Source organism: Scyliorhinus canicula, chromosome 12 (assembly GCF_902713615.1).
Source record: "Scyliorhinus canicula chromosome 12, sScyCan1.1, whole genome shotgun sequence".
Lineage (NCBI taxonomy): Eukaryota > Metazoa > Chordata > Chondrichthyes > Carcharhiniformes > Scyliorhinidae > Scyliorhinus > Scyliorhinus canicula.
The window spans coordinates 114,603,985-114,623,717 of record NC_052157.1 but is presented as its reverse complement, the minus strand read 5'-3'; the positions used below and the strand labels follow the sequence as shown (position 1 = coordinate 114,623,717).

The window sequence follows — 19,733 nt, the reverse complement described above, 5'->3', positions numbered from 1 at the left end:
TATGATATAAATTTAATCAAAACATTAAAATGGTACAAGAGATTAATGATTGTTTCCTCTGCCTGAATAATGTGCAAGCAAAATAGTCTTTCAGCAAATAATGTACTCAGAACAACAATAGAATGATAGAATTGGAGAATGCAGAAAAAGGAGATTCAGCCTATTGTGCATGTTCTGGGTCTCTGAAAGACCTATCCAATTAGTCCCACTCCCCACTTTTTTCCCCTTGGTTCTGAAAATTTCCCTCAGAGTATTTACCCAATTACCTTTTGACGCAGATGATCAGATATTCAATGCTGTTGGAACCGTGGCTGGAGGATGGATATATTGCAACTGACTCTGCTTGAATAGTTGGTTATGGGATTGGATTGATATCCTGCAGTCTTGCTCAGTATTTTTGGAGATGGGGAGACATTTCACAGCTTTGTTTTATTGTTGTTATGTCTTCCATCAGGAAATTGAAATAGTTGATTTGATTCGATGATCGGGAAATTTTTACATGATCTGACATTTGCATTATTACAGAAACATAGGGTGGAATTCTCCGTTGTCTGATGGCGAAATCGTAATCGGCGATCGAGCGGGCATCGATTCCAATGCCAGAATCAAGGCAGGCGATGGTTTGACGGCAGTTTGCAATTCTCCGCCCCCTCCAAACCACCATCATCGTGATGCACGCTGCACACAGTCACAATGCCGTTGGCGCCTCATCAGCCGGCCCACCCACGATGCTCCGCCCCCGATGGGCCGAGTTCCCAACGGCGCGGAACTCACGGTCTGAGCTGGCATGCCGGCTGCAGACTGTGTCCAGTGCCACCACATTCGACCAGGATCCATGCCGTTGGCCAGTGGGGCGTTTGCCAGGGCTGGGGAATTGGGGGGGGGGGGGGGGCAGGGGGTGGGCTGTGAGGTCGCGGTCAGCGGGTTAGGTTACGCGCATAGCCAGCGCCATATTGCGCGGCGCGACTGGTGCACGTCGTCATCGTGTGCATGCGCCGCCAGGCCATTCTCCGGCTCCTCTCAACCCGGTCCTCAGTTTCACGCGATGTCGGTGCGAGCCCTCACCGGTACTGGAAGCGGTGAAGGGTTTGTGCCAATTCTTTTGACGTGAACCTCCCACGGATTCACCGTTCGAGCCGGCACTTAGCCGCAGGAACAGAGCATCCCGCCCCAAGAATCATATAAAATAGGAGTAGGAGTAGGCAATTCGGACCTTCAAGCCTGTTCTGCCATTTATTATGATCATAGCTGATCACCCAACTCTATAGCTAGTCCCTGCCTTCCCTCCGTACCCTTTGATCCATTTTGATCCAAGAGCCAGATATAACTCCTTCTTGAAATGCTCAATGATTTGGCACAACTACTTTCTGTGGCAGCAAATTCACATGCTTACCACTCTCTGGGAAACATCTGTTCCTTATCAGCCCTGTCCATGCCCCTCATAACCTTGTATACATTGATCAGGTTGCCCCTCAGCCTTCTCTGCTCCAACGAAAACAACCTAAGCCTATCCAACCTCTCTTCATAACATAAATGTTCCATCGAGACAACATCCTGGTGAATTACCTCTGCACCCCCTCGAGTGCAACCACATCCTTCCTATAATATGGTGACCAGAGCTGCACACAATACTCCAACCATGGCCTCACCTAAGTTCTATACAACTACTCTTTGCTTCCTATCTGTAAACCAATTCTCTATATACTTCAATACACTATCCTCAATCCAATATGCTGTACGTTTACACACTAGACTCTTATGTGGGACTGTGCTGAAAATCTTCTGGAGGTCCAAATAAACCACATCCACCAGCTCCCCCTCATCAACTCTACTAGTTATATCCTGGAAGAATTACAGCAGATTTGTCAAGCATGATTTCCTTATGTTAAATCCATTTTGACCTTTCCGTTTCTGCCACTGTTTTCCAAGTGGTTGGGCTTCAGGAGTAATAAAATCCTTACAGTGCAGGAGGACATACAACCCATCAGGTCTGCACCGACCTGCTGAAAGAACACTTGACTTAGGCCCACTCCCCCGCCCTATCCCCGTAAACCCGCGCATTGATATGGCTAATCCGCCTAAACTGCACATCTTTGGACTGTGGGAAGAAACCCAAGCACCCAGAGGAAACACATGCAGACATGGGGAAAACATGCAAACTCTACACACAGTCACCCCAGGCGGGAATCGAACTCCGGTCCCTGGCACATTGAGGTAGCAGTGCTAACCACTGTGCCATCATGCCATGCTACCTCTATTGGGCAATCTCAGTGAATGATCTTTTCAATAAAGAACTCAAAGTGCAGCACTTTTGAGTGGTGAATGAATTCCCACTCAGCCCACATGATTCCCATCGCAGACAGAATACCATGGAGGACCCAAAAGACAGTGTTTTTTTTCCATTGGAAGAGGGAAGGAAAACAATGATTGGAAAACAGATAGTTTTAAGGGATTTATATTTGTATTGGGACCATTACAATTAAGGCATAGTTATAAGTCGGTTTAATTTAATGTTTTTTGTGTCAGGAAGGGCAAAACCTATAGTTAGAATCATGCTGGACAAAGGTGTTTTTGTGTGGGTTAAGTTCCAGCTGTGTTTTTATTTTTTTTAATATAGAGTATCCAATTCGTTTTTTTCCAATTAAGGGGCAATTTAGCGTGGCCAATCCATCTCGCCTGCACATCTTTGGGTTGTGGGGGTGAAACTGATGCAAACATGGGGAGAATGTGCAACCAACTGTGTTTTTATTGTGGTTAGAGAGGACCAAGGAATGAAGAGTAAATAAATAGTCCAGCAGAGGTGTGCAGTGTTAAGTAGGGTGCTGTAGGGCAGTGCATCTCAAACTATCTGATGTGGTGTACCGGCAGTTTTTTTTTTCAATGTGCCAGGGACCGGTAAGCGAAACAAGCCAATCCAGGATTACTGTCTCTTTCTTTTCTGGAAACACTCCAAGTACCGGCAGACGATGGCTCGAGTACCGGCACCGGTACTCGTACCACACTTTGACAAGCACTTTGGGGTGCTCTTTCCAAGGGCCAATGTAGACTTGATGAGCCGAATGGCCTCCTTCTGCACTGTTCCTACGATTCTATTCTATGAACTGGGACCTTGTAAGGTTGAGAAGTTTGTGTGGTTTAGTTTTAGCTGAATTTGTGGAAAGTTGGATATAGGATCTTGGGGAGCGAACATCGCTCAACTCCACCAGAAGAAAGATTGGACAGGACAGGAACTGCAACGAGGCAGGCTTCCTAAATTACAAGCCACAGTTCAGATAACCAGAGAATTGGGACAGAAAGTGGCTGGGATTCTTTGTTTGGAAAGCCCCACTACCAACGAGAACGGAGGATTTGGCACTCAGCCTGAACTCCATTCACTGCAGCGAGAACAGAGATTCCCTCTGGCACGAACAAACGGAGAATCCCATCCAGAGTGTGTAAGAAGTCTGGAGTTAAGTGAACAGAGACCAAGGTATTGTTCATAAGACTTCAAGGAAGAGTACAATAAGTGTTCTAAGTTAAAGAGACAAATGCAATAACTAGACTTAAAGTGGGTCAGCAGATTTCAGTGGTGGATGAAACTTTTAATGTAATTTTAATACAATCTGGGAATCGAGAGTTAAAGCAGTTGTGCAGTTTACATAGCAGTCAAGGCAAATAAATCCTAAAGGAGTTGGTCTAAAATCATGGATTGGAATCGCTATTAAAAGTGGAACGGAAGCTTTGTTTAAAAGTGTCATTTGGAAAACCTGTTCTGGATTTTGGAATGCAAACTGCTAAGAGAAAGCATTATGATTACAAGAGAAGATTTTTAAAGCATGTATTTAGGAATGGATTGTGGAAAATCTCCCGTGGCACTCATCTGAGGGGGATTCTGAGGAGACGTCACAAACATTCACTTGGGGTTCAGAGTGGAGAATGTATATGCCCACAGTCATCTTGTGCGCTGGAAAGAGACATTATGTTAATGCGACCATTGTAGGTTAAAATGTACTTTGTAATCTGTGTTAATCCTAAAATCTGCATGGTAGTTGTGAAGCTAAGGGGGAGTAAAGGAGTATGGTATCATAATCCAATTTTTGCATGTCCAATACTTTTTTTCTTGAAGTTAAAACTAATTAGTGGTCTTATAACTTTGTTCCGCCATTTTTTTTTTAATTTACGGGCTTTTGCGCCAGGGCTCCATCCTGGGATCTCCAGTCCAGTTATAAAATTATCTGGCATTGTAACAATAGATACATTGGCATAGCATAGAATTTACAGCGCAGAAGGAGGCTGTCGTGTTAAGCACACTGAGATAACACGGGCTACAACTGGATGCAGTTATGACTGAAATAGACTCCAGACCTTGAAGTTAGTTCAATTTGATTTATTGAACCTGTCACACAGTTAGCACAGTTCTCTGTGAGTTCGACTCTCTGCCAACCTAAGTGTGGTCTTTCTGTATGACTGAACCAGACTAGCTCTTAGCCACGTGCTGTATGCATTACTTGATATATATATATATACCGGACTCACTCTGTTGATGTCCCTAGTGGAAAGAGGTGGAGTGTGAGTACTTCGTACCTTTTATAGTGGGAAACCACCCCCAAGAGTTCTGCCTGCTGATTGGTCATGTCCTGTTCTCTGTGTTCATTAGCTGCCTGTCTGTATCTCATTATGTGCATGTCTGCATATCATGACAGAGGCCATTCAGCCCATCAAGTCTGCACCAGCCCTTGGAAAGAGCACCCCATTTAAGCCCACGCCTCCAGTAACCCAGTCACCCCACCAAACCTTTTTAGACACTAAGGGCAATCCACCTTACCTGCACATCTTTGGACAGTGGGAGGAAACTGGAGCACCCGGAGGAAACCCACGCACACACAGGGAGAACGTGCCGACTCCGCACAGACAGTGATCCAAGCCGGGAATTGAACCTGGGACCCTGGAGCTGTGAAGTAACTGTGCTAACCATATGCTACCGTGCTGCCCATCCTCAGATTCTTCTTGTGGATCCCTAACAGATCATCTGCATGAATGTGTTTGGCGATAGTGTGAAGAGACCAAATAATAAGGTAGAGAGAAGTGTCTATAATTTGCGAGTATCCAATTGTTTTGGAGTACCACATCCTGGACTGCCAATGTGGCAAAGCGCTTCAGGATCAGTGATCTCTACATGGTGAGTTCCAGGGATTCAGGAGACTTTGGAAAGAGGCATTTTTCCACAGCAACAGATGGAAACTTGAATTTGAAATCTCCTCAGGTATATTGTCATAAACTCCTAACAATTTCCTTCAGAATGACTTTGGCAGGAACCTTGAGAGAAGGTCTCCAGCCAAGTAACATTTTGGTTCCTTTGTATATCCAATTGTTTGGCTGATGCAGCTGATATATTACAGCTTTTTGAGGCCTTGCCAAATATTAGAGTACTGTAGTTGGTGTGTTGCCACAAGGCCTTTCATATAATAGTGAAAATTTATTTTTAAATTTCAAAGACATATGTTAATTTAACATTTACCTTACTCTATTTTTCAGGCTCACCCGTGACAGTGAGGATGAAGATGAGGAAGAGCGAAGCAAAACACGAGGCTGCACTCTGCAGTACCAACATGCATTAGTACGAGTGTTCACACAATTCCACACAACTTCCTCAGAGGGTACCAACCAGGTGATCACCATGTTAGGACCTGACTGGTCAGTCGACGTCACTGATTTAGTCAGTGACTTCATGCGAGTGGCAGACACAAGAATTGCGCAGATCGTGGAGGGCAATGTGCTGGGTGGACGTGAGCCTGGAACAACGATGTTCAAGGTTAGTTTTTTTTCCCCAGAATTGTGTGCTTGTTTTCTTTGGTAACTTAGAGATGATAGTTCAGTGTCTGCAGCAGACTGAATTTATTTATTTTATATATATGTCAAAATACTTCAGACTTCAACTTGCAAAACATGTGTTATATGTTGGTTTGTGTCACATGAGTTAATACTTCAGTTAGAATGACAAACTCTGTTATACTAGTCCATTTGTTTGACATGACCTCCACAGTGGGTTCACTCAATCTTGGGTATTTTCTGTTAGTGACGATCTTACTGGTATTGGTAGGTATTTGTAAATGACAACCTCTCCCCTGGATCATAAAAAGGCAGCAAGAAATGACTGCCTTCCTATGTTTTCATATCAAGCCATGAAGTCCTAAAGTGGCTCTCAAACCCAGAGCTTCTGGCTCAGAAGCAGGGATGCTACTCATTGCGCCACAAGGACTCCTACTTAATATTGTTGTCCTTGTATAACTAAATGGATTCCTTTGAAACTTCAGAAGGCAGTAAATTGTCAACCATTTTGGTATAGGACTGGAGTCACATATTGGCAAGATGGAAGAACATAGAAAATAGGAGCAGGAGTAGGCCATTCAGCCCGTCGAACCTGCTCTGCCATTCATCATGATCATGGCTGATCATCCCACTCAAAAGCTTGATCACGCCTTTCCATTTCCTTTGATCACTTTCACCCCAAGAGCTATATCTAACTCCTTCTTGAAAGCATACAATGATTTGGCCTCAACTGCTATGTGTGGTACTTTCTTGGAGAAGAATTGCTCCGAATCACAGTCCTAAATGATCTAACCCCTATCCTCAGACTGTGACCACTGGTTATGGACTCTCCCACAATCAGGAACACCCTGCACCTATCCTGTCTCGTCCTTTCAGGTTTCTATGAGATTTCACCTCATTCTTCTGAATCCCAGCGAATATAACACTAACTGACTCAATCTCCCCTAATATGTCAATGCTGCTCTCCCAGGAATCAATCTGGTAAACCTTCGCTGCACTCCCTCTGTAGCAAGAACAACCTTCCTCAAATGCGACGACTAAAACTGCACACAAATATTCCTGGTTTGGTCTCACCAAGACCCTGTATAATTACAGCAAGACATCTCTGCTCCTGTATTTGAATCCTCTCATTATTCAGGTCAACATACTATTTACCTTCTTTACCGCCTGCTGCACCTGCATGCTTACCTTCAGCGACTTATGTAAGAGGACACCAAGGTCTCATTGCATATTCCCCTCTCTCAATGTATATCCTATCTGTTTTTTCTATCAAGGTGGATAACCTCTACATTTATCCATATTATACTGCCATGCATTTTCCCACTCACTCAGCTTGTCTAAATCATACTGAAGCATCTCTACATCCTCCTCATAGCTCACCCTTCCACCCAGTTTTGTGTCATCTGGAAATTTGAGGATATTGCATTTAGTTCCCTCATCAAAATCATTAATACACTTTGTGAATAACTAGGTCCCATTGTCGATTGCTTTGGTCGCCCACTAATCACTGCCTGCCATTTGGAAAAAAAATGTTAATTCCTACTCTTTGTTTCCTATCTGCCAACCAGTTTTCTATCCATCTCAATACGCTACCCTCAATCCCATGTGTTTTAATTTTACATGCTAACCTCTTATGTGGGACTTTGTCGAAAGTCTTTTGAAGTCCAAATAAACCACATCCACTGGCTTCCCCTTATAAGCTCTACTAGTTACATCCTCAAAGAAGTCCAATCGATTTGTCAGCATGATTTCCCTTTCATAAATCCATGCTGACTCTGTCCGATTCTGCCACTGTTTTCGAGGTTTCCTTCCCTGAAGTGTGTTATTGAAGCAATTAAGTTTATATGATCATCCACCAGCTTCATGGTTGCTTTACTAGCTCATTTTATTCCAAAGTATTTTTAATCTGAATTCTAAATCTCAAACTCCCATGGCAGAAATTGAATTGATGTTCTTTAGATTATTACCTCAGTAAAATCGCCATTACACTACCATTTTTCTTTTTATGCTCCGATTAGTACAGTAATCTCAGGAGCAGATTAATGCCTTGTAATCATCTCAAAGAATCTAAATATATCTAATTGTATGTCAATTCTATTTAGATGGTGAGTATTAGTTGTGGAATTGCCTATGCTCATATACAGAATGAAAGAGGGGTTGTTAGTTGGAAGTGCATCATATGAAATTTGTGTCTCTGTAAATAGAAGATTGTAAGTGTATGAAGACTAGCCTGCAGTGTTCTTATCATTCACTGCGTGGCTTTCCAGGTTCAAACATCTATTATTATATCATGTCCATGGACAGAAAAATTACGGTGGGTCTATTTTCAAACAAATTACTTTTACACTCCAGCAGCGTTTTGATTCTTGTCTCTCCTACCAATTGCAAATGTGTCACAGGTCTTTGCTTTACTAGCACAACAGCATCATTAGCAAATCAACACTACAAAAAAAGATTTCAAGTCTTCTTCCATCACAAAGTACTACAGGAGCTCCATACTGGGATGAGGACAAAAATGGAAAATACTTTTGGTTGCTTAAAATGAAAAATGAAAACAGATACAACATATTGCTGAAAACTTAGCTCAGTGCATGTCTGGGCTTTTGGGAGAAGTGCTGAGGACAATGTTGAGAAAACCTTTGAATGCAGAGTGAGAATAAAAAGATAATCATTTGTCCTGGCTACAGGGACCCTGAAGCCTGCCGATTCTTAGTTTGTGCAACAATATGGCCATGAATGTACCATGATTGCTCCCTTTGCCAGGATGGTGGCCAATTACCCCAGACATACTAGTAGTATACTTTAAGTAAGCCCCTCAATCAATGTGGAGAAGTGTGAAGTGATGCATTTTGGCAGGAAGAACATGGAGAGACAATGACTGAAATTTTCCGTTTGGGAGACTAAGTGTTGACCCCAGGACTGAATTGCGTGCTGTCCACGTTCTGTTGGGGCGCTATTTGTGGAGTAATTCAGGACATGCAAATGGGTCAGCACTCAGCTGAATTCCGAGAAATTCCCAGCCCAGCAGCGTTCTAACCGTTGGGGCCGGAGTTAACACCAACGAGTCTGGCAGCTGGAGCTGTTTTTAAGCGTTCCACTTACCACACGCACTGCAGCCATGGAGATGGCTCACAGAGGAACTGCCCCCGAGGTCGACGCAAGGTAGACGCACACTCCATGCCAGTAAGAAACTGAGGGACACCCTCTTCCCCAATGTGGGCCACAGACTCATGCCTGCCCTCCTGAACACTGACTGGGAAGTCATGGCAGAGGCAGTTAGTGGTGCCAGTCTCACCAGGAGGCGACAGCTGGTGATCCAGAGGGGTGAGGGTCACTGGTGAGCCCTCTGCTCTGAGAGGGGCAGAGAAGCAGGGAGGCTCCAAAGGCTGTGGTGCATGTTGGGGTGAGCTCTACTGATCTCCTCCTTCATCTTAAATGGGGCAATGCTTCTGGGGAGTGCCAACACTTGGTGGGTTCCTGATTGAGCTTGGCCCTTGATAATACAGCTGGGGTATGAGGCTGTCCAGAGGGTCTGCCTGGGTGGGCTGCCAAATGACCAGAGGCCTTCTAAGGATACAGGCAGCACTCAGCAGTGTGAACAACTGGGAGCCTGTAAGTAGCACCAAAGGGGTGCATTTAATAGAAAGACTGCAGCAATGGTGGTCTAAGCCAGACCACCCTGATCCCAAAGGGGAGATCCCAAGTCCACAGACGTGGCACCAGGTCACTACCCGCTACTGCCTCCAGCCCGGGCTGCCAGCCCCCAGCACACCCGACAGCTTTCAGCGGTTTTTCAGTGTTATTTTAGCTTCCGGCTCCTCTCCACAGCCATAGCGCATCCACGTTTGTAAATACTTGTCGCAATTCATACCTGTGAGACATTCGCCTCAGAGGAACGGAGCATCGTGGAAGGGCAGAGTACACTGTGTCCAACCCGCTAATCCCATTTAAATGCTGGAGGCCAGTTTTGCCTCTCCCCGCTGGCACGTACATAGAAAAGGCAGGGGAATGGCACTCAGTCATGATGCTTGTTTGGAGAACCGGTGCAGACAGGATGGACCACTAGGCTCCTGATACAAATGTGAAGATCGGATGACAGATTTTCCCCAGTTCCTTCTGTTGGTGCTAATATTCATCCTTTCGGCAGTCTGATCGTGAAACTGATTTTAGATGCGTATAATGAAGTTGTCACCATCTCCAACTTTTCCCCTTAGCTTTTCATCCCCAATCTGGCAAACATGGAGCTCTTATTTAGAACCTGAGACCTACTCCATCTGTTAAAGCTTCCCTCCTGCAGTTCTAATTCCTTCGCTCTGCCCAGTATCTCCCACTGCCTCTCAACCCACTTTTTCACTTAATTGCATCACCATTGCATACATGGTAGTCTAACACTCACCCGCAGAGGCATGTGGTTAAATTTAGTCAGACCCCAATGTCAATCTTCATCTGCAATATTACGGGCCCTGTAGGTCTTCTCACCTGCTCAGAAAAACATATGAAAATCAAACACAGGTAGGCATTAAGACCTAAATGGTAATTATCATTATCAATTTGATTAGCACTGTTGCTTCACAGCGCCAGAGTCCCAGGTTTGATTCCTGGCTTGGGTCACTGTGCGGAGTCAGCATGTTCTCCCCGTGTCTGCGTGGGTTTCCTCCGGGTGCTCCAGTTTCCTCCCACAAGTCCCGAAAGACGTGCTTGTTAGGTAATTTGGACATTCTGAATTCTCCCTCTCTGTACCCGAACAGGTGCTGGGATGTGGTGACTAGTGGCTTTTCACAGTAACTTCATTGCAGTGTTAATGTAAGCCTACTTGTGACAATAAAAAGATTATTATAATAACTGCCTGCTTTTGCAGTGCCCATTCGATGTGCGTACTTAAAAGTGACACTTATAAAATCCTGCTTTATATTGTACACACAACATAAAACTGACGAAACCATTCAACCAGAGAATATTCATATCTACAGTAAGTGCATAATAGAACACAGAAATCTGCAGAGCTCCAATGATTGTAGTGTACTCAGCAGCATATGTCATCCAGTCTCACCAACTTCAGAACAGAAATACAAAGTACTCACAACTTCAAAACCCGAGGCATAAGAAGAACAACAGTCCTTTACACAGTCAGGGCGTGATCTACCAACTACGTTATGAAGCGAAAAGCAGCGCGCTGGCGGTGCAACGCGGCCGGTAAATGACGGGAGACTACGCTCCCGGAATCTACCTGGCTCGCTATGCCGCGCGAAATCTAACGTGATTTCGTAAGACATCACGATGTGAAGCCCGCCATTGTGGGTGGGATCATTTTTGGCCCAATCTGCATATTAGAGCGAGACAACTAGTCTCATTGAACTATGCATTTACCTGAGGTAACCAAGACGTTGGGATCTATCCCCTTCGCCTTGGTGACCTCGGGCAAGCGCCATTCAGTGCTGTTCTCCACAAATGGGTACCAGACGGAATGGCACTCGTGGAGGTCTTCCATCAATCGGAGGCCCCCAGATGCTTTCCCGCTAGGCAGAATGGAACCCTGGCACCCAGACACTGGCACTGCCATACTGGCACACTGGCAGTGCCACCTGGGTACCAGCCTGGCACTGCTAAGGTGCTCATGTGGCGCTGCCAGCATGTCAGGCTGGCAGTGTGCCAAGCTGGCATTTTTAACACGGCAGTGATCGGGCTGGGGGGTGCACTTTGCGGGTTTGGAGGGGGCTAAGGCTTTGGGGGTTCGGGAGTCACATCTGGATCTCAAGAGATCAAAGATGGCGTCCCGATTTCTCTCTTCACTGAGGAGCTCCGGTAGCAGAGCTCCTCAGTGTAGAACACAAGGCTGAGTTCGGCCTCGGGCGTATGTTGCCAACTGAGGCCCGATATCTAACCAGTTGGGCATTAGATAGCGGGGTGCTTCTCAGTGCTGTGAATGCAGGGAAACACACGGCTAAACGTGCTCACGAAAGGACTCTGATCCCATTTGGTTAGATCAGGCCCTTTTACTCCAAACAGAAAATCTAGTGGCCATGAAATGTGAACGACAAAATTAAAAACTATTCCGCTTATCTCTGTTGCCATCGTTCCATTTCATATAAATCATCGAATAAAACAGCATAGAGGAGATAATTCTGCCCATCAGGAAAAGTATATTAGTCTCATCTGCCATCCTTTCTGCATATCCCAGCATTTTTTTCTGCTTCAAATACTTGTCTTTTTTGAAGGTTACTATTAGATCTGTATCCACAACCCTATCAAATGGTGCATTCAGAACAGAACTCGCTGTTGGGATTTATCTTAAGAAGCCTTTGGGCAGCTCACATAGATGAAGAGAACATAGAACATAGAACAGTACAGCACAGAACAGGCCCTTCGGCCCTCGATGTTGTGCCGAGCCATGATCACCCTACTCAAACCCACATATCCACCCTATACCCGTAACCCAACAACCCCCCCCCTTAACCTTACTTTTTAGGACACTACGGGCAATTTAGCATGGCCAATCCACCTAACCCGCACATCTTTGGACTGTGGGAGGAAACCGGAGCACCCGGAGGAAACCCACGCACACAGGGGGAGGACGTGCAGACTCCACACAGACAGTGACCCAGCCGGGAATCGAACCTGGGACCCTGGAGCTGTGAAGCATTGATGCTAACCACCACGCTACCCTCTGATGGAGGCTTTCAATTACACCACAGGCAACACTAACAGATTGAAGCATCAACCACATGCTTCTCCTTGGCGCAGCATCTTTGCCCATGGATTCGATCTTCCTCGGTGGAAGACTGCAAGATGTACTGTTGGGCGGCCAGAAGGGTGGTGGTGGTAAAAGACGGATAGGAGAGGAGTAAAGAGTTGGAACAGGAGTTCAGGTCAATAGAGGGCAGGGGGGGCTGGGAGTGCTGGGAAAGTGGGAATCAGAGGAGGTCTTTCAAGGCATCATATGGACTAGAACCAGAGGGTGGGGAGGGCTGTGGTGGGTTGCGGGCTGGAAAAGTAGGATGCTGGTGCTTGTGGAGACCTGAAAGGGCTAGGGGGATGTAGAGTTATGAAGGGTCATGGGGGTCGAGGTATGAAAGGGTTCACAGGATGGGATCAGTGGAGTTGATGGTGACAAATTGGGGGCAAATTGAATGGCAGAAGCATATGGTGAAGGTTAAATGAGGCAATGTGAGATGCTAGGGAGGGAGGGTAAGGGTATGCAATGTTCTGGCATGAATGGGCACCAAGGGTTATTGGTGAGGACACAGAGATGGTCATAGATTTAGGACTCGGGCAGGATGAGGGCAGGCAAATCAACAGAAACAGGTGTGGGATTTTAAGGGAGGAAGGGAACTTCGACGTAAACCTGCACATGCTAACCTGCACATTTCAAAGGTGATGGGGGAGGGTTGAAGGGTGAAAGTTGTGAGGTCAAACATAAAACTGGGGAGGGTCAATGGTGACGGCGGAAGAGGCTGTGGGTGACTAGGGGAGGAGAAAAGGTGTTGGAGCGAAAATAGAATGTCACTATCACCATTTCTGGGATGGCCACAACTAAGCAGAGCTTTGTGGTGGAAATCTCAAGATGCTGCATAGGAGTTGGATCATCGAGAATTGGTGAAGATATCAGTCAGCTCAGCTGAACAACTGAAAGGAAACTCCAGTATGTAGTTTTTTTCAATGCTAGGGCCCAGGGACACATAAGAGTTCGAAGGCCAAAGGCCGTACATGCCCAGGAGATCACTTGCACATGGCTCGCAAGGACCCAGGCAATACCTCCTCCCCCCTTGCTGATGCCTCATTCGGAGGGATACCTCATTCCCAGGAAGATGAAGTGAGAGTAGTTGGCTGTGCTAAACCTTAAAAGACTATTCCTGAAACAACATTGTAGACATGATTAAAGTGAAAGCAAATATATTTCCACAAGTTTGGTATCTGTGACATTCAATAGTGCATCTGTGCAACCAAATGTGATTTCAGTATTTCTTAATTTTCCTCTCCCTATCACTTTTCCCTCACATCCGTAGCAGGGGTGGGGGGAGCCTGCTAACAACCTATTGGCCCTGTTACCTTGGATGATCCTGGTAACCGTTCTCTGGAGACCTGAGACATGCAGGGCCCCGGCTTACTTTGGTTGCCCTGCTCCCCTTACAGTGACAGAGGATAAGCTTGAAGGGGTCACAGATAAAGGAGATTTGGAAAGGCCGACAACCTCAGAGTCCCGAGTGGACACCCGAGGGGTACCCAGCTGCCACTCCTTCTCCCTTTAGATGCCTTACCTTACTCCTTAAGAAGAAGGGGCACCAGGAGGGAGGTCACGGTTTCCCTTTCCCCACTTGCATAGCCACTGCAAAAGCCTGTATGGCGACGGTGATGCAAATCTGCGCACATCTCGGGCAGAATCTACTGGACTAGGTTCTCTATGGTGTCTGCTACCATCCCCATGAAGACTTCCATGCATGCACATTTCAGCAACACTTCATCAGTCAGCAGGCAGATGGCCTGCTCTACCTCACATGCCACCCTATTGAGGGCCACTGACACCTCTTCCTGATGTTCCCCACCTCTAGCTGACTCTGCATATTCATTCACCTATCATCAGACTCTGACCTTGCAGATACCTCTTCTCCAGCACTCCTCCAAGTGCCAGTGAGCTTGGCCTGCTACGGACACATGTCCATGAGATGACCACCAGAGTGTAAGACCCTTCTTACACTGGAGCTAAGACCCACCGAGGTGTGTACCTTTGGACTGGAGGGTGTAGGTGTCTGTTGCGATGCCCCTACAGTTGCACTTTGGTCTTGCACGATATCTTTACTGCTCTCTGGGCTTGGGCCTGTGTTAGAGCTGGGCAGGGCTTTCTGTGGCTCGGCCCTTGCCCTCTTCCTGTAAGTGAGAGAGGAGTGAGCGACAGAGTAAGCTACCTCCAAAATATAGGCACCCTTGGCTCTGAGATTTCTATGAGGTGCATGATCCTTGATGGGTAGAGGCCCAAAGCCAGTCTCCCCATCTCCAACAGCCCAGTCCCACTCCACCACTGCCAGATGGACTGCCTGATCCTCAAAGTTTATTACCTTATTCAGATGTGCCGATCCCATCCCATTTTTCCTCCCCCTCGCTTACTCCCCCTCGGCAGTTGTAGCTTCATCTTCTCTCTCCTCTTTGAGTGGGAGAAGTTGGGTTGAGAGCAATTGTATTTTGCATCCATTTGTCCATTTCAATTTCACATTTCTTTCTCTGACGTCTAATCTTGGAGATCAGTCACTGGATTGTATGCTGTGTAATTGATGCATTGAAGGTTCTCCAGAAGGGGTCTAGGCCAGAACGCTGCAGAGTAGTGAGCCCATCCACATTCAACGATAATTCTCAAAGAGAAATGTCATACACAAACTTGGTGCCCTTAAAGCCTGAGCCTCTGTACCCCACCCCTCCAACACATTACAGACAGCTTTGTGAGGTATCAGTGTGGAAGGGTGAGGGAGGCATAGTGGCCTCTCTACCTGCAGAGTGGATGGACTATAGGGGGCTATGAGTCATGGCCTGTACCATTCATTATGGTTAGTGTCAACAGCTGAGGGTTCACTTACCCTGGTGTAGCAGATGAGGTCATTCATCCGATTCCAGCTGACCTGCACTGGAGACTCTGGGCAGTGACTGCAATGTCAACCTGCACCCATGCAGTGCTGGTCTGGCTGCTCGGCCTCCTCCTCACATAAGCTAGATACAGGACATCCTTCCTGTAACCACCTGGCCAAGGAGGACGCCCAGGGATTAGTCAATAAACTTTGGCACTGGAGCTTCCCCTCCCCCTTGTCATCCCAATCAGCACGGTTAATAAGTTGCTGTATGCGCAACTTTAAAAATATGGCGCCCAGATATGATGACGGGGATAACACCATCCAGTCCACCCTGCTGCACAATACATTGTGAACCCCCCTGACTGCATAATTAATTAGGCTGGGGTTACGCGATACCATCCGGATTCCGAGCAGCTTCCACTATGCCAGCTGGTGCAGGCCGGAAACATCCAAAACTATTTGGGGCCTGGTGTAAATCCTGAAATAGTAGGATTTGTGCTGGGTGCAATTCAGTCGGAGAATCACCCCTCTAGTTTCTTATTTTGTCTTAAATAATGAGTGACATTAGCAATTTTCTAATCTAAATAATTCCTGAATCTAGATAGCTTCAGAAAATTCTGCCCAATGCATTTGTAATTTCCTGACCTTTCTTTTAATGCCCTAAGATGGGAGCTATCAGGTTTAAACAGTTGATCCAAAGGATTACCCATTAACAGCTTACTCAATTTACTTCGCCTCCACAAAGTTCATCTTACTTCAACGGGATGAGAAAAGGTGACCACGAAACATAGAGAACATTGAGCCTTTTTGAGGGAAAAATATCAAATGCAGAGAAAAATAAGGGATATTGCAAGAGAGCAGTGGCATTACCTCTGCCAAGAAGAGCATGCTATATTCTCACAAAAACATAAAGGGGTTGATTTTTAAATTTGGACAGCAAACTGAACCCCAGGATTTTGAGGTTCGAGCTTCATTCACACTTGTCAGGCTAGCGGTAAAAATCATTCTAGACTTGCATTTTCAGGGCCTGTCCCTCGTCCATTACCTATGGAACTAATCAGAGTGGAGGCTTCGACCAGTTGCTATCCATGCTGGCAATAAGAGTCCTATTGACATCACAGGACCTAGATTTCCATATTAAAAGAGGCCTACCATCTGAAACAGCTGAGAACTTTGGACACTTGGCAAGAGTCTGCTTTCAATGTGGTGTCAGCTGCACTACTGGTTTCAAGGGGCGGTACGGTAGGGGGCAGCATGGTAGTACAGTGGTTAGCACGGTTACTTCACAGCTCCAGGGTCCCAGGTTCGATTCCCAACTTGGGTCACTGTTTGTGTGGAGTCAGCACGTTCTCCCTGTGCCTGCGTGGGTTTCCTCCGGGTGCTCCGGTTTCCTCCCACAAGTCCCGAAAGATGTGCAGTTCGGTAATTTGGAAATTCTGAATTCTCTCTCTGTGTACCCGAACAGGCGCCGGAATGTGGTGATTAGGGGCTTTTCACAGTAACTTAATTGCAGAGTAAATGTAAGCCTACTTGTGACAATAACGATTATTAATTAAAACAAAGTGCTAAAGGAGCTGACACCATTGAGGACATTGCCCCATTAACACCAGCCAAAATCTCTCCCTAAATGAATAATGTCTGCAATTGAAATATTTTCTTAAATGTTTATTTATTGTTCAAATAGAATGATTACTGAATTGAACAAGATATCTGAAGAGTGATGTGTGTTAAATATTGATTTATAGCCCTAAATTCTGTTTTATTTTACTTTTAGTCCAATATCTCCTGTTTATCTACACAATGACATTTACAATTTCAGCCAATTGAATGGTTAAGCATTTCTAACACTCATATGACTGTGTATTCCTTTAGCAGGTAACACTGCATTTGCTTCTAATACCCATTTCCAGCATTAATGGAAAATTCAGCACATCAAAGGAGCCCTGCAGGACAGGTCAAAAATCCAATTTATGAAACTGTATAATGCCCTCACAACAGCGGAATGTGAACAAACAAGCTCATGATAATAACACTTGTAGAATTAATAGAAAGGTTTAAATACTTGCCAATATAATTCACTTTAATTTATAAACATATTTCAAAATTACATCTGGATGAGGATCGCAGAAAACTAGTATGCAAGTAATAAGGAAGGCAGATGGAATTTTGGCATTTATAGCTCAAGGAATAGAGTATAAAAGTAGGGAAGTGTTGCTGCAACTGTACAAGGCATTGGTGAGGCCCCACCTGGAGTACTGTGTACAGTTTTTGGCGCGGCGGGACGGAGAAACATGCCTTTGGGGTTTTGTTATAAAGAGATTGAGCAGTTTAGGCCTATGCTCTCTCAAGTTTAGAAGAATGCGAGGAGATCTAATTGAGGTATACAAGATGATAAAAGGTATTGCCAAAGTAGGCGTCGAGTGGATGCTTCTTCTTGTGGGGCAATCTAGAACGAGAGGTCATAGTTTTAGGATAAGGGACAGTAAATTTAAAATAGAGATGAGAAGAAATTACTTTTGTCAAAGGGTCGTGAATTTGTGGAATTCACTGCCCCAGTGGATGCCGGGACATTAAGTAACTTTAAGGAAGAAATAGACATTTTTAATTAGTAATGGTTTGAAGGGTTATGGAGAATGGGCAGGAAAATGGAGTTGAGGCCAAGAGATCAGCCATGATTGTATTGAATGGTGGAGCAGGCCTGAGGGGCTGAATTGCTTAATCCGGCTCAACTTAATTTATGTCCTTATGAGGTCTTAAGAAACCAATTGCCTTTCAGAATCACTATGGTACGGGGCAATTACATGTTTGGCACAATTTTATGGTGGTATATTTTATTATAAACTGCTGGTTTCAAAACTGTAAGCTATATGGCTGGGATTTTCCAGCCCCATTATGGTTGGACCCTGAGGGAAATTCAATGGCCCAGCCCGGCAACACTGGATGATCTTGGCTACGGGCATGCCATAAAATCCCGTCCTGTAGATTTAGCAAAAATTAAATCAATCCACCTCTGCCCTAAGACTTAACCTCCTGACACCAATGATACTGAGCCAATGCACTGGAACAGGACAGCCTTGTGCAACATCATACAATGTATTAATAATGGTTGGATGCAACTTTCCAGGAAGCTATTTTATTCATTTTGTGATGAGCAGGTCAGAAGGAGTGAACTGGCTCTCCTATAAAAATGCAACATAACACACACACTGGTTAATACACGGCTTGTTCCAAATGAGAGAGCAGGCGATCGTGCAACTTTTCAATTAATTTTCTCTGCTGAAAACTTTCTTCACCTGAAGAAGGAGCCGTGCTCCGAAAGCTCGTGTTTGAAACAAACCTGTTGGACTTTAACCTGGTGTTGTAAGACTTCTTACTGTGCTCACCCCAGTCCAACGCCGGCATCTCCACATCATGAAAACTTTCTTGACACTCCCTGTGTCAGTGGCAATCTCTCTAAAGTACTGCAGTCTGGCCTGTTACAGTTCACCCATTGTGTATTTCCAAGGGGTTTGGGGTGTGTCTGCCTGTGACTGCCATTGTTTCAAAGTCCAGCACTTTGCATTTTAATGTCTTTTCCTCAGGACCTACGTGACGCCCATTTCCGGCAGGCAAAAGCAGCGCCGGTGACTCCGACGTCGCGGCCTGCTTTTAGGCCCTAAATCTCCATTTCCGAAAGGGCCAGCAGCGGACTGACGCTATACGCGTCAGTTTCACCCGCTGCGGAAGTGGCGCGTTGAGAGGAGAGGGGGGGTACGGTGTTGAGAGGAGAGGGGGGGTACCGGCGTTGAGAGGAGGGGGGGGGGTACCGGCGTTGAGAGGAGGGGGGGGGGTACCGGTGTTGAGAGGAGAGGGGGGGTACCGGCGTTGAGAGGAGAGGGGGGGGTACCGGCGTTGAGAGGAGAGGGGGGGGGGGTACCGCTTTGAGAGGAGAGGGGGGTGGTACCGGCTTTGGAGAGGAGAGGGGGGGGGGGGTACCGGCGTTGAGAGGAGAGTGGGGGGGGTACCGGCGTTGAGAGGAGAGGGGGGGGGTACCGGATTTGAGAGGAGAGGGGGGGTGGACCGGCGTTGAGAGGAGAGGGGGGGGGGTACCGCGTTTGAGAGGAGAGGGGGGGGGGTACCGGCGTTGAGAGGAGAGGGGGGGGGGGGTACCGGCGTGAGAGAGAGAGGGGGGGGGGGTACCGGGCGTTGAGAGGAGGGGGGGGGGTACCCGGGGGGGGGGGGGGGGGGGGTACCGGGGGGGGTACCGGCGTTGAGAGGAGAGGGGAGGTACCGGCGTGTGAGAGGGGGGGGTACCGGGCGTTGTAGAGAGAGGAGAGGTGGGGGGGTACCGGCGTTGAGAGAGAGGGGGGGGCGGCGTTGGAGGGGGGTAGG

At 46.4% G+C, this 19,733-nt stretch overlaps 1 protein-coding gene across 2 annotated transcripts in view; it reads left to right on the top strand.

The window, feature by feature from the left end:
• The window catches only part of tmem132e (transmembrane protein 132E), a 780,602-nt gene that overhangs the window by 685,204 nt on the left and 75,665 nt on the right, over positions 1 to 19,733 (top strand). For both annotated transcript variants that reach the window (XM_038813827.1, XM_038813828.1), the window contains exon 7: positions 5,515 to 5,791. In XM_038813827.1, the coding sequence (XP_038669755.1) occupies positions 5,515 to 5,791 (277 nt within the window). The remainder of the gene's footprint in view (positions 1 to 5,514; positions 5,792 to 19,733) is intronic.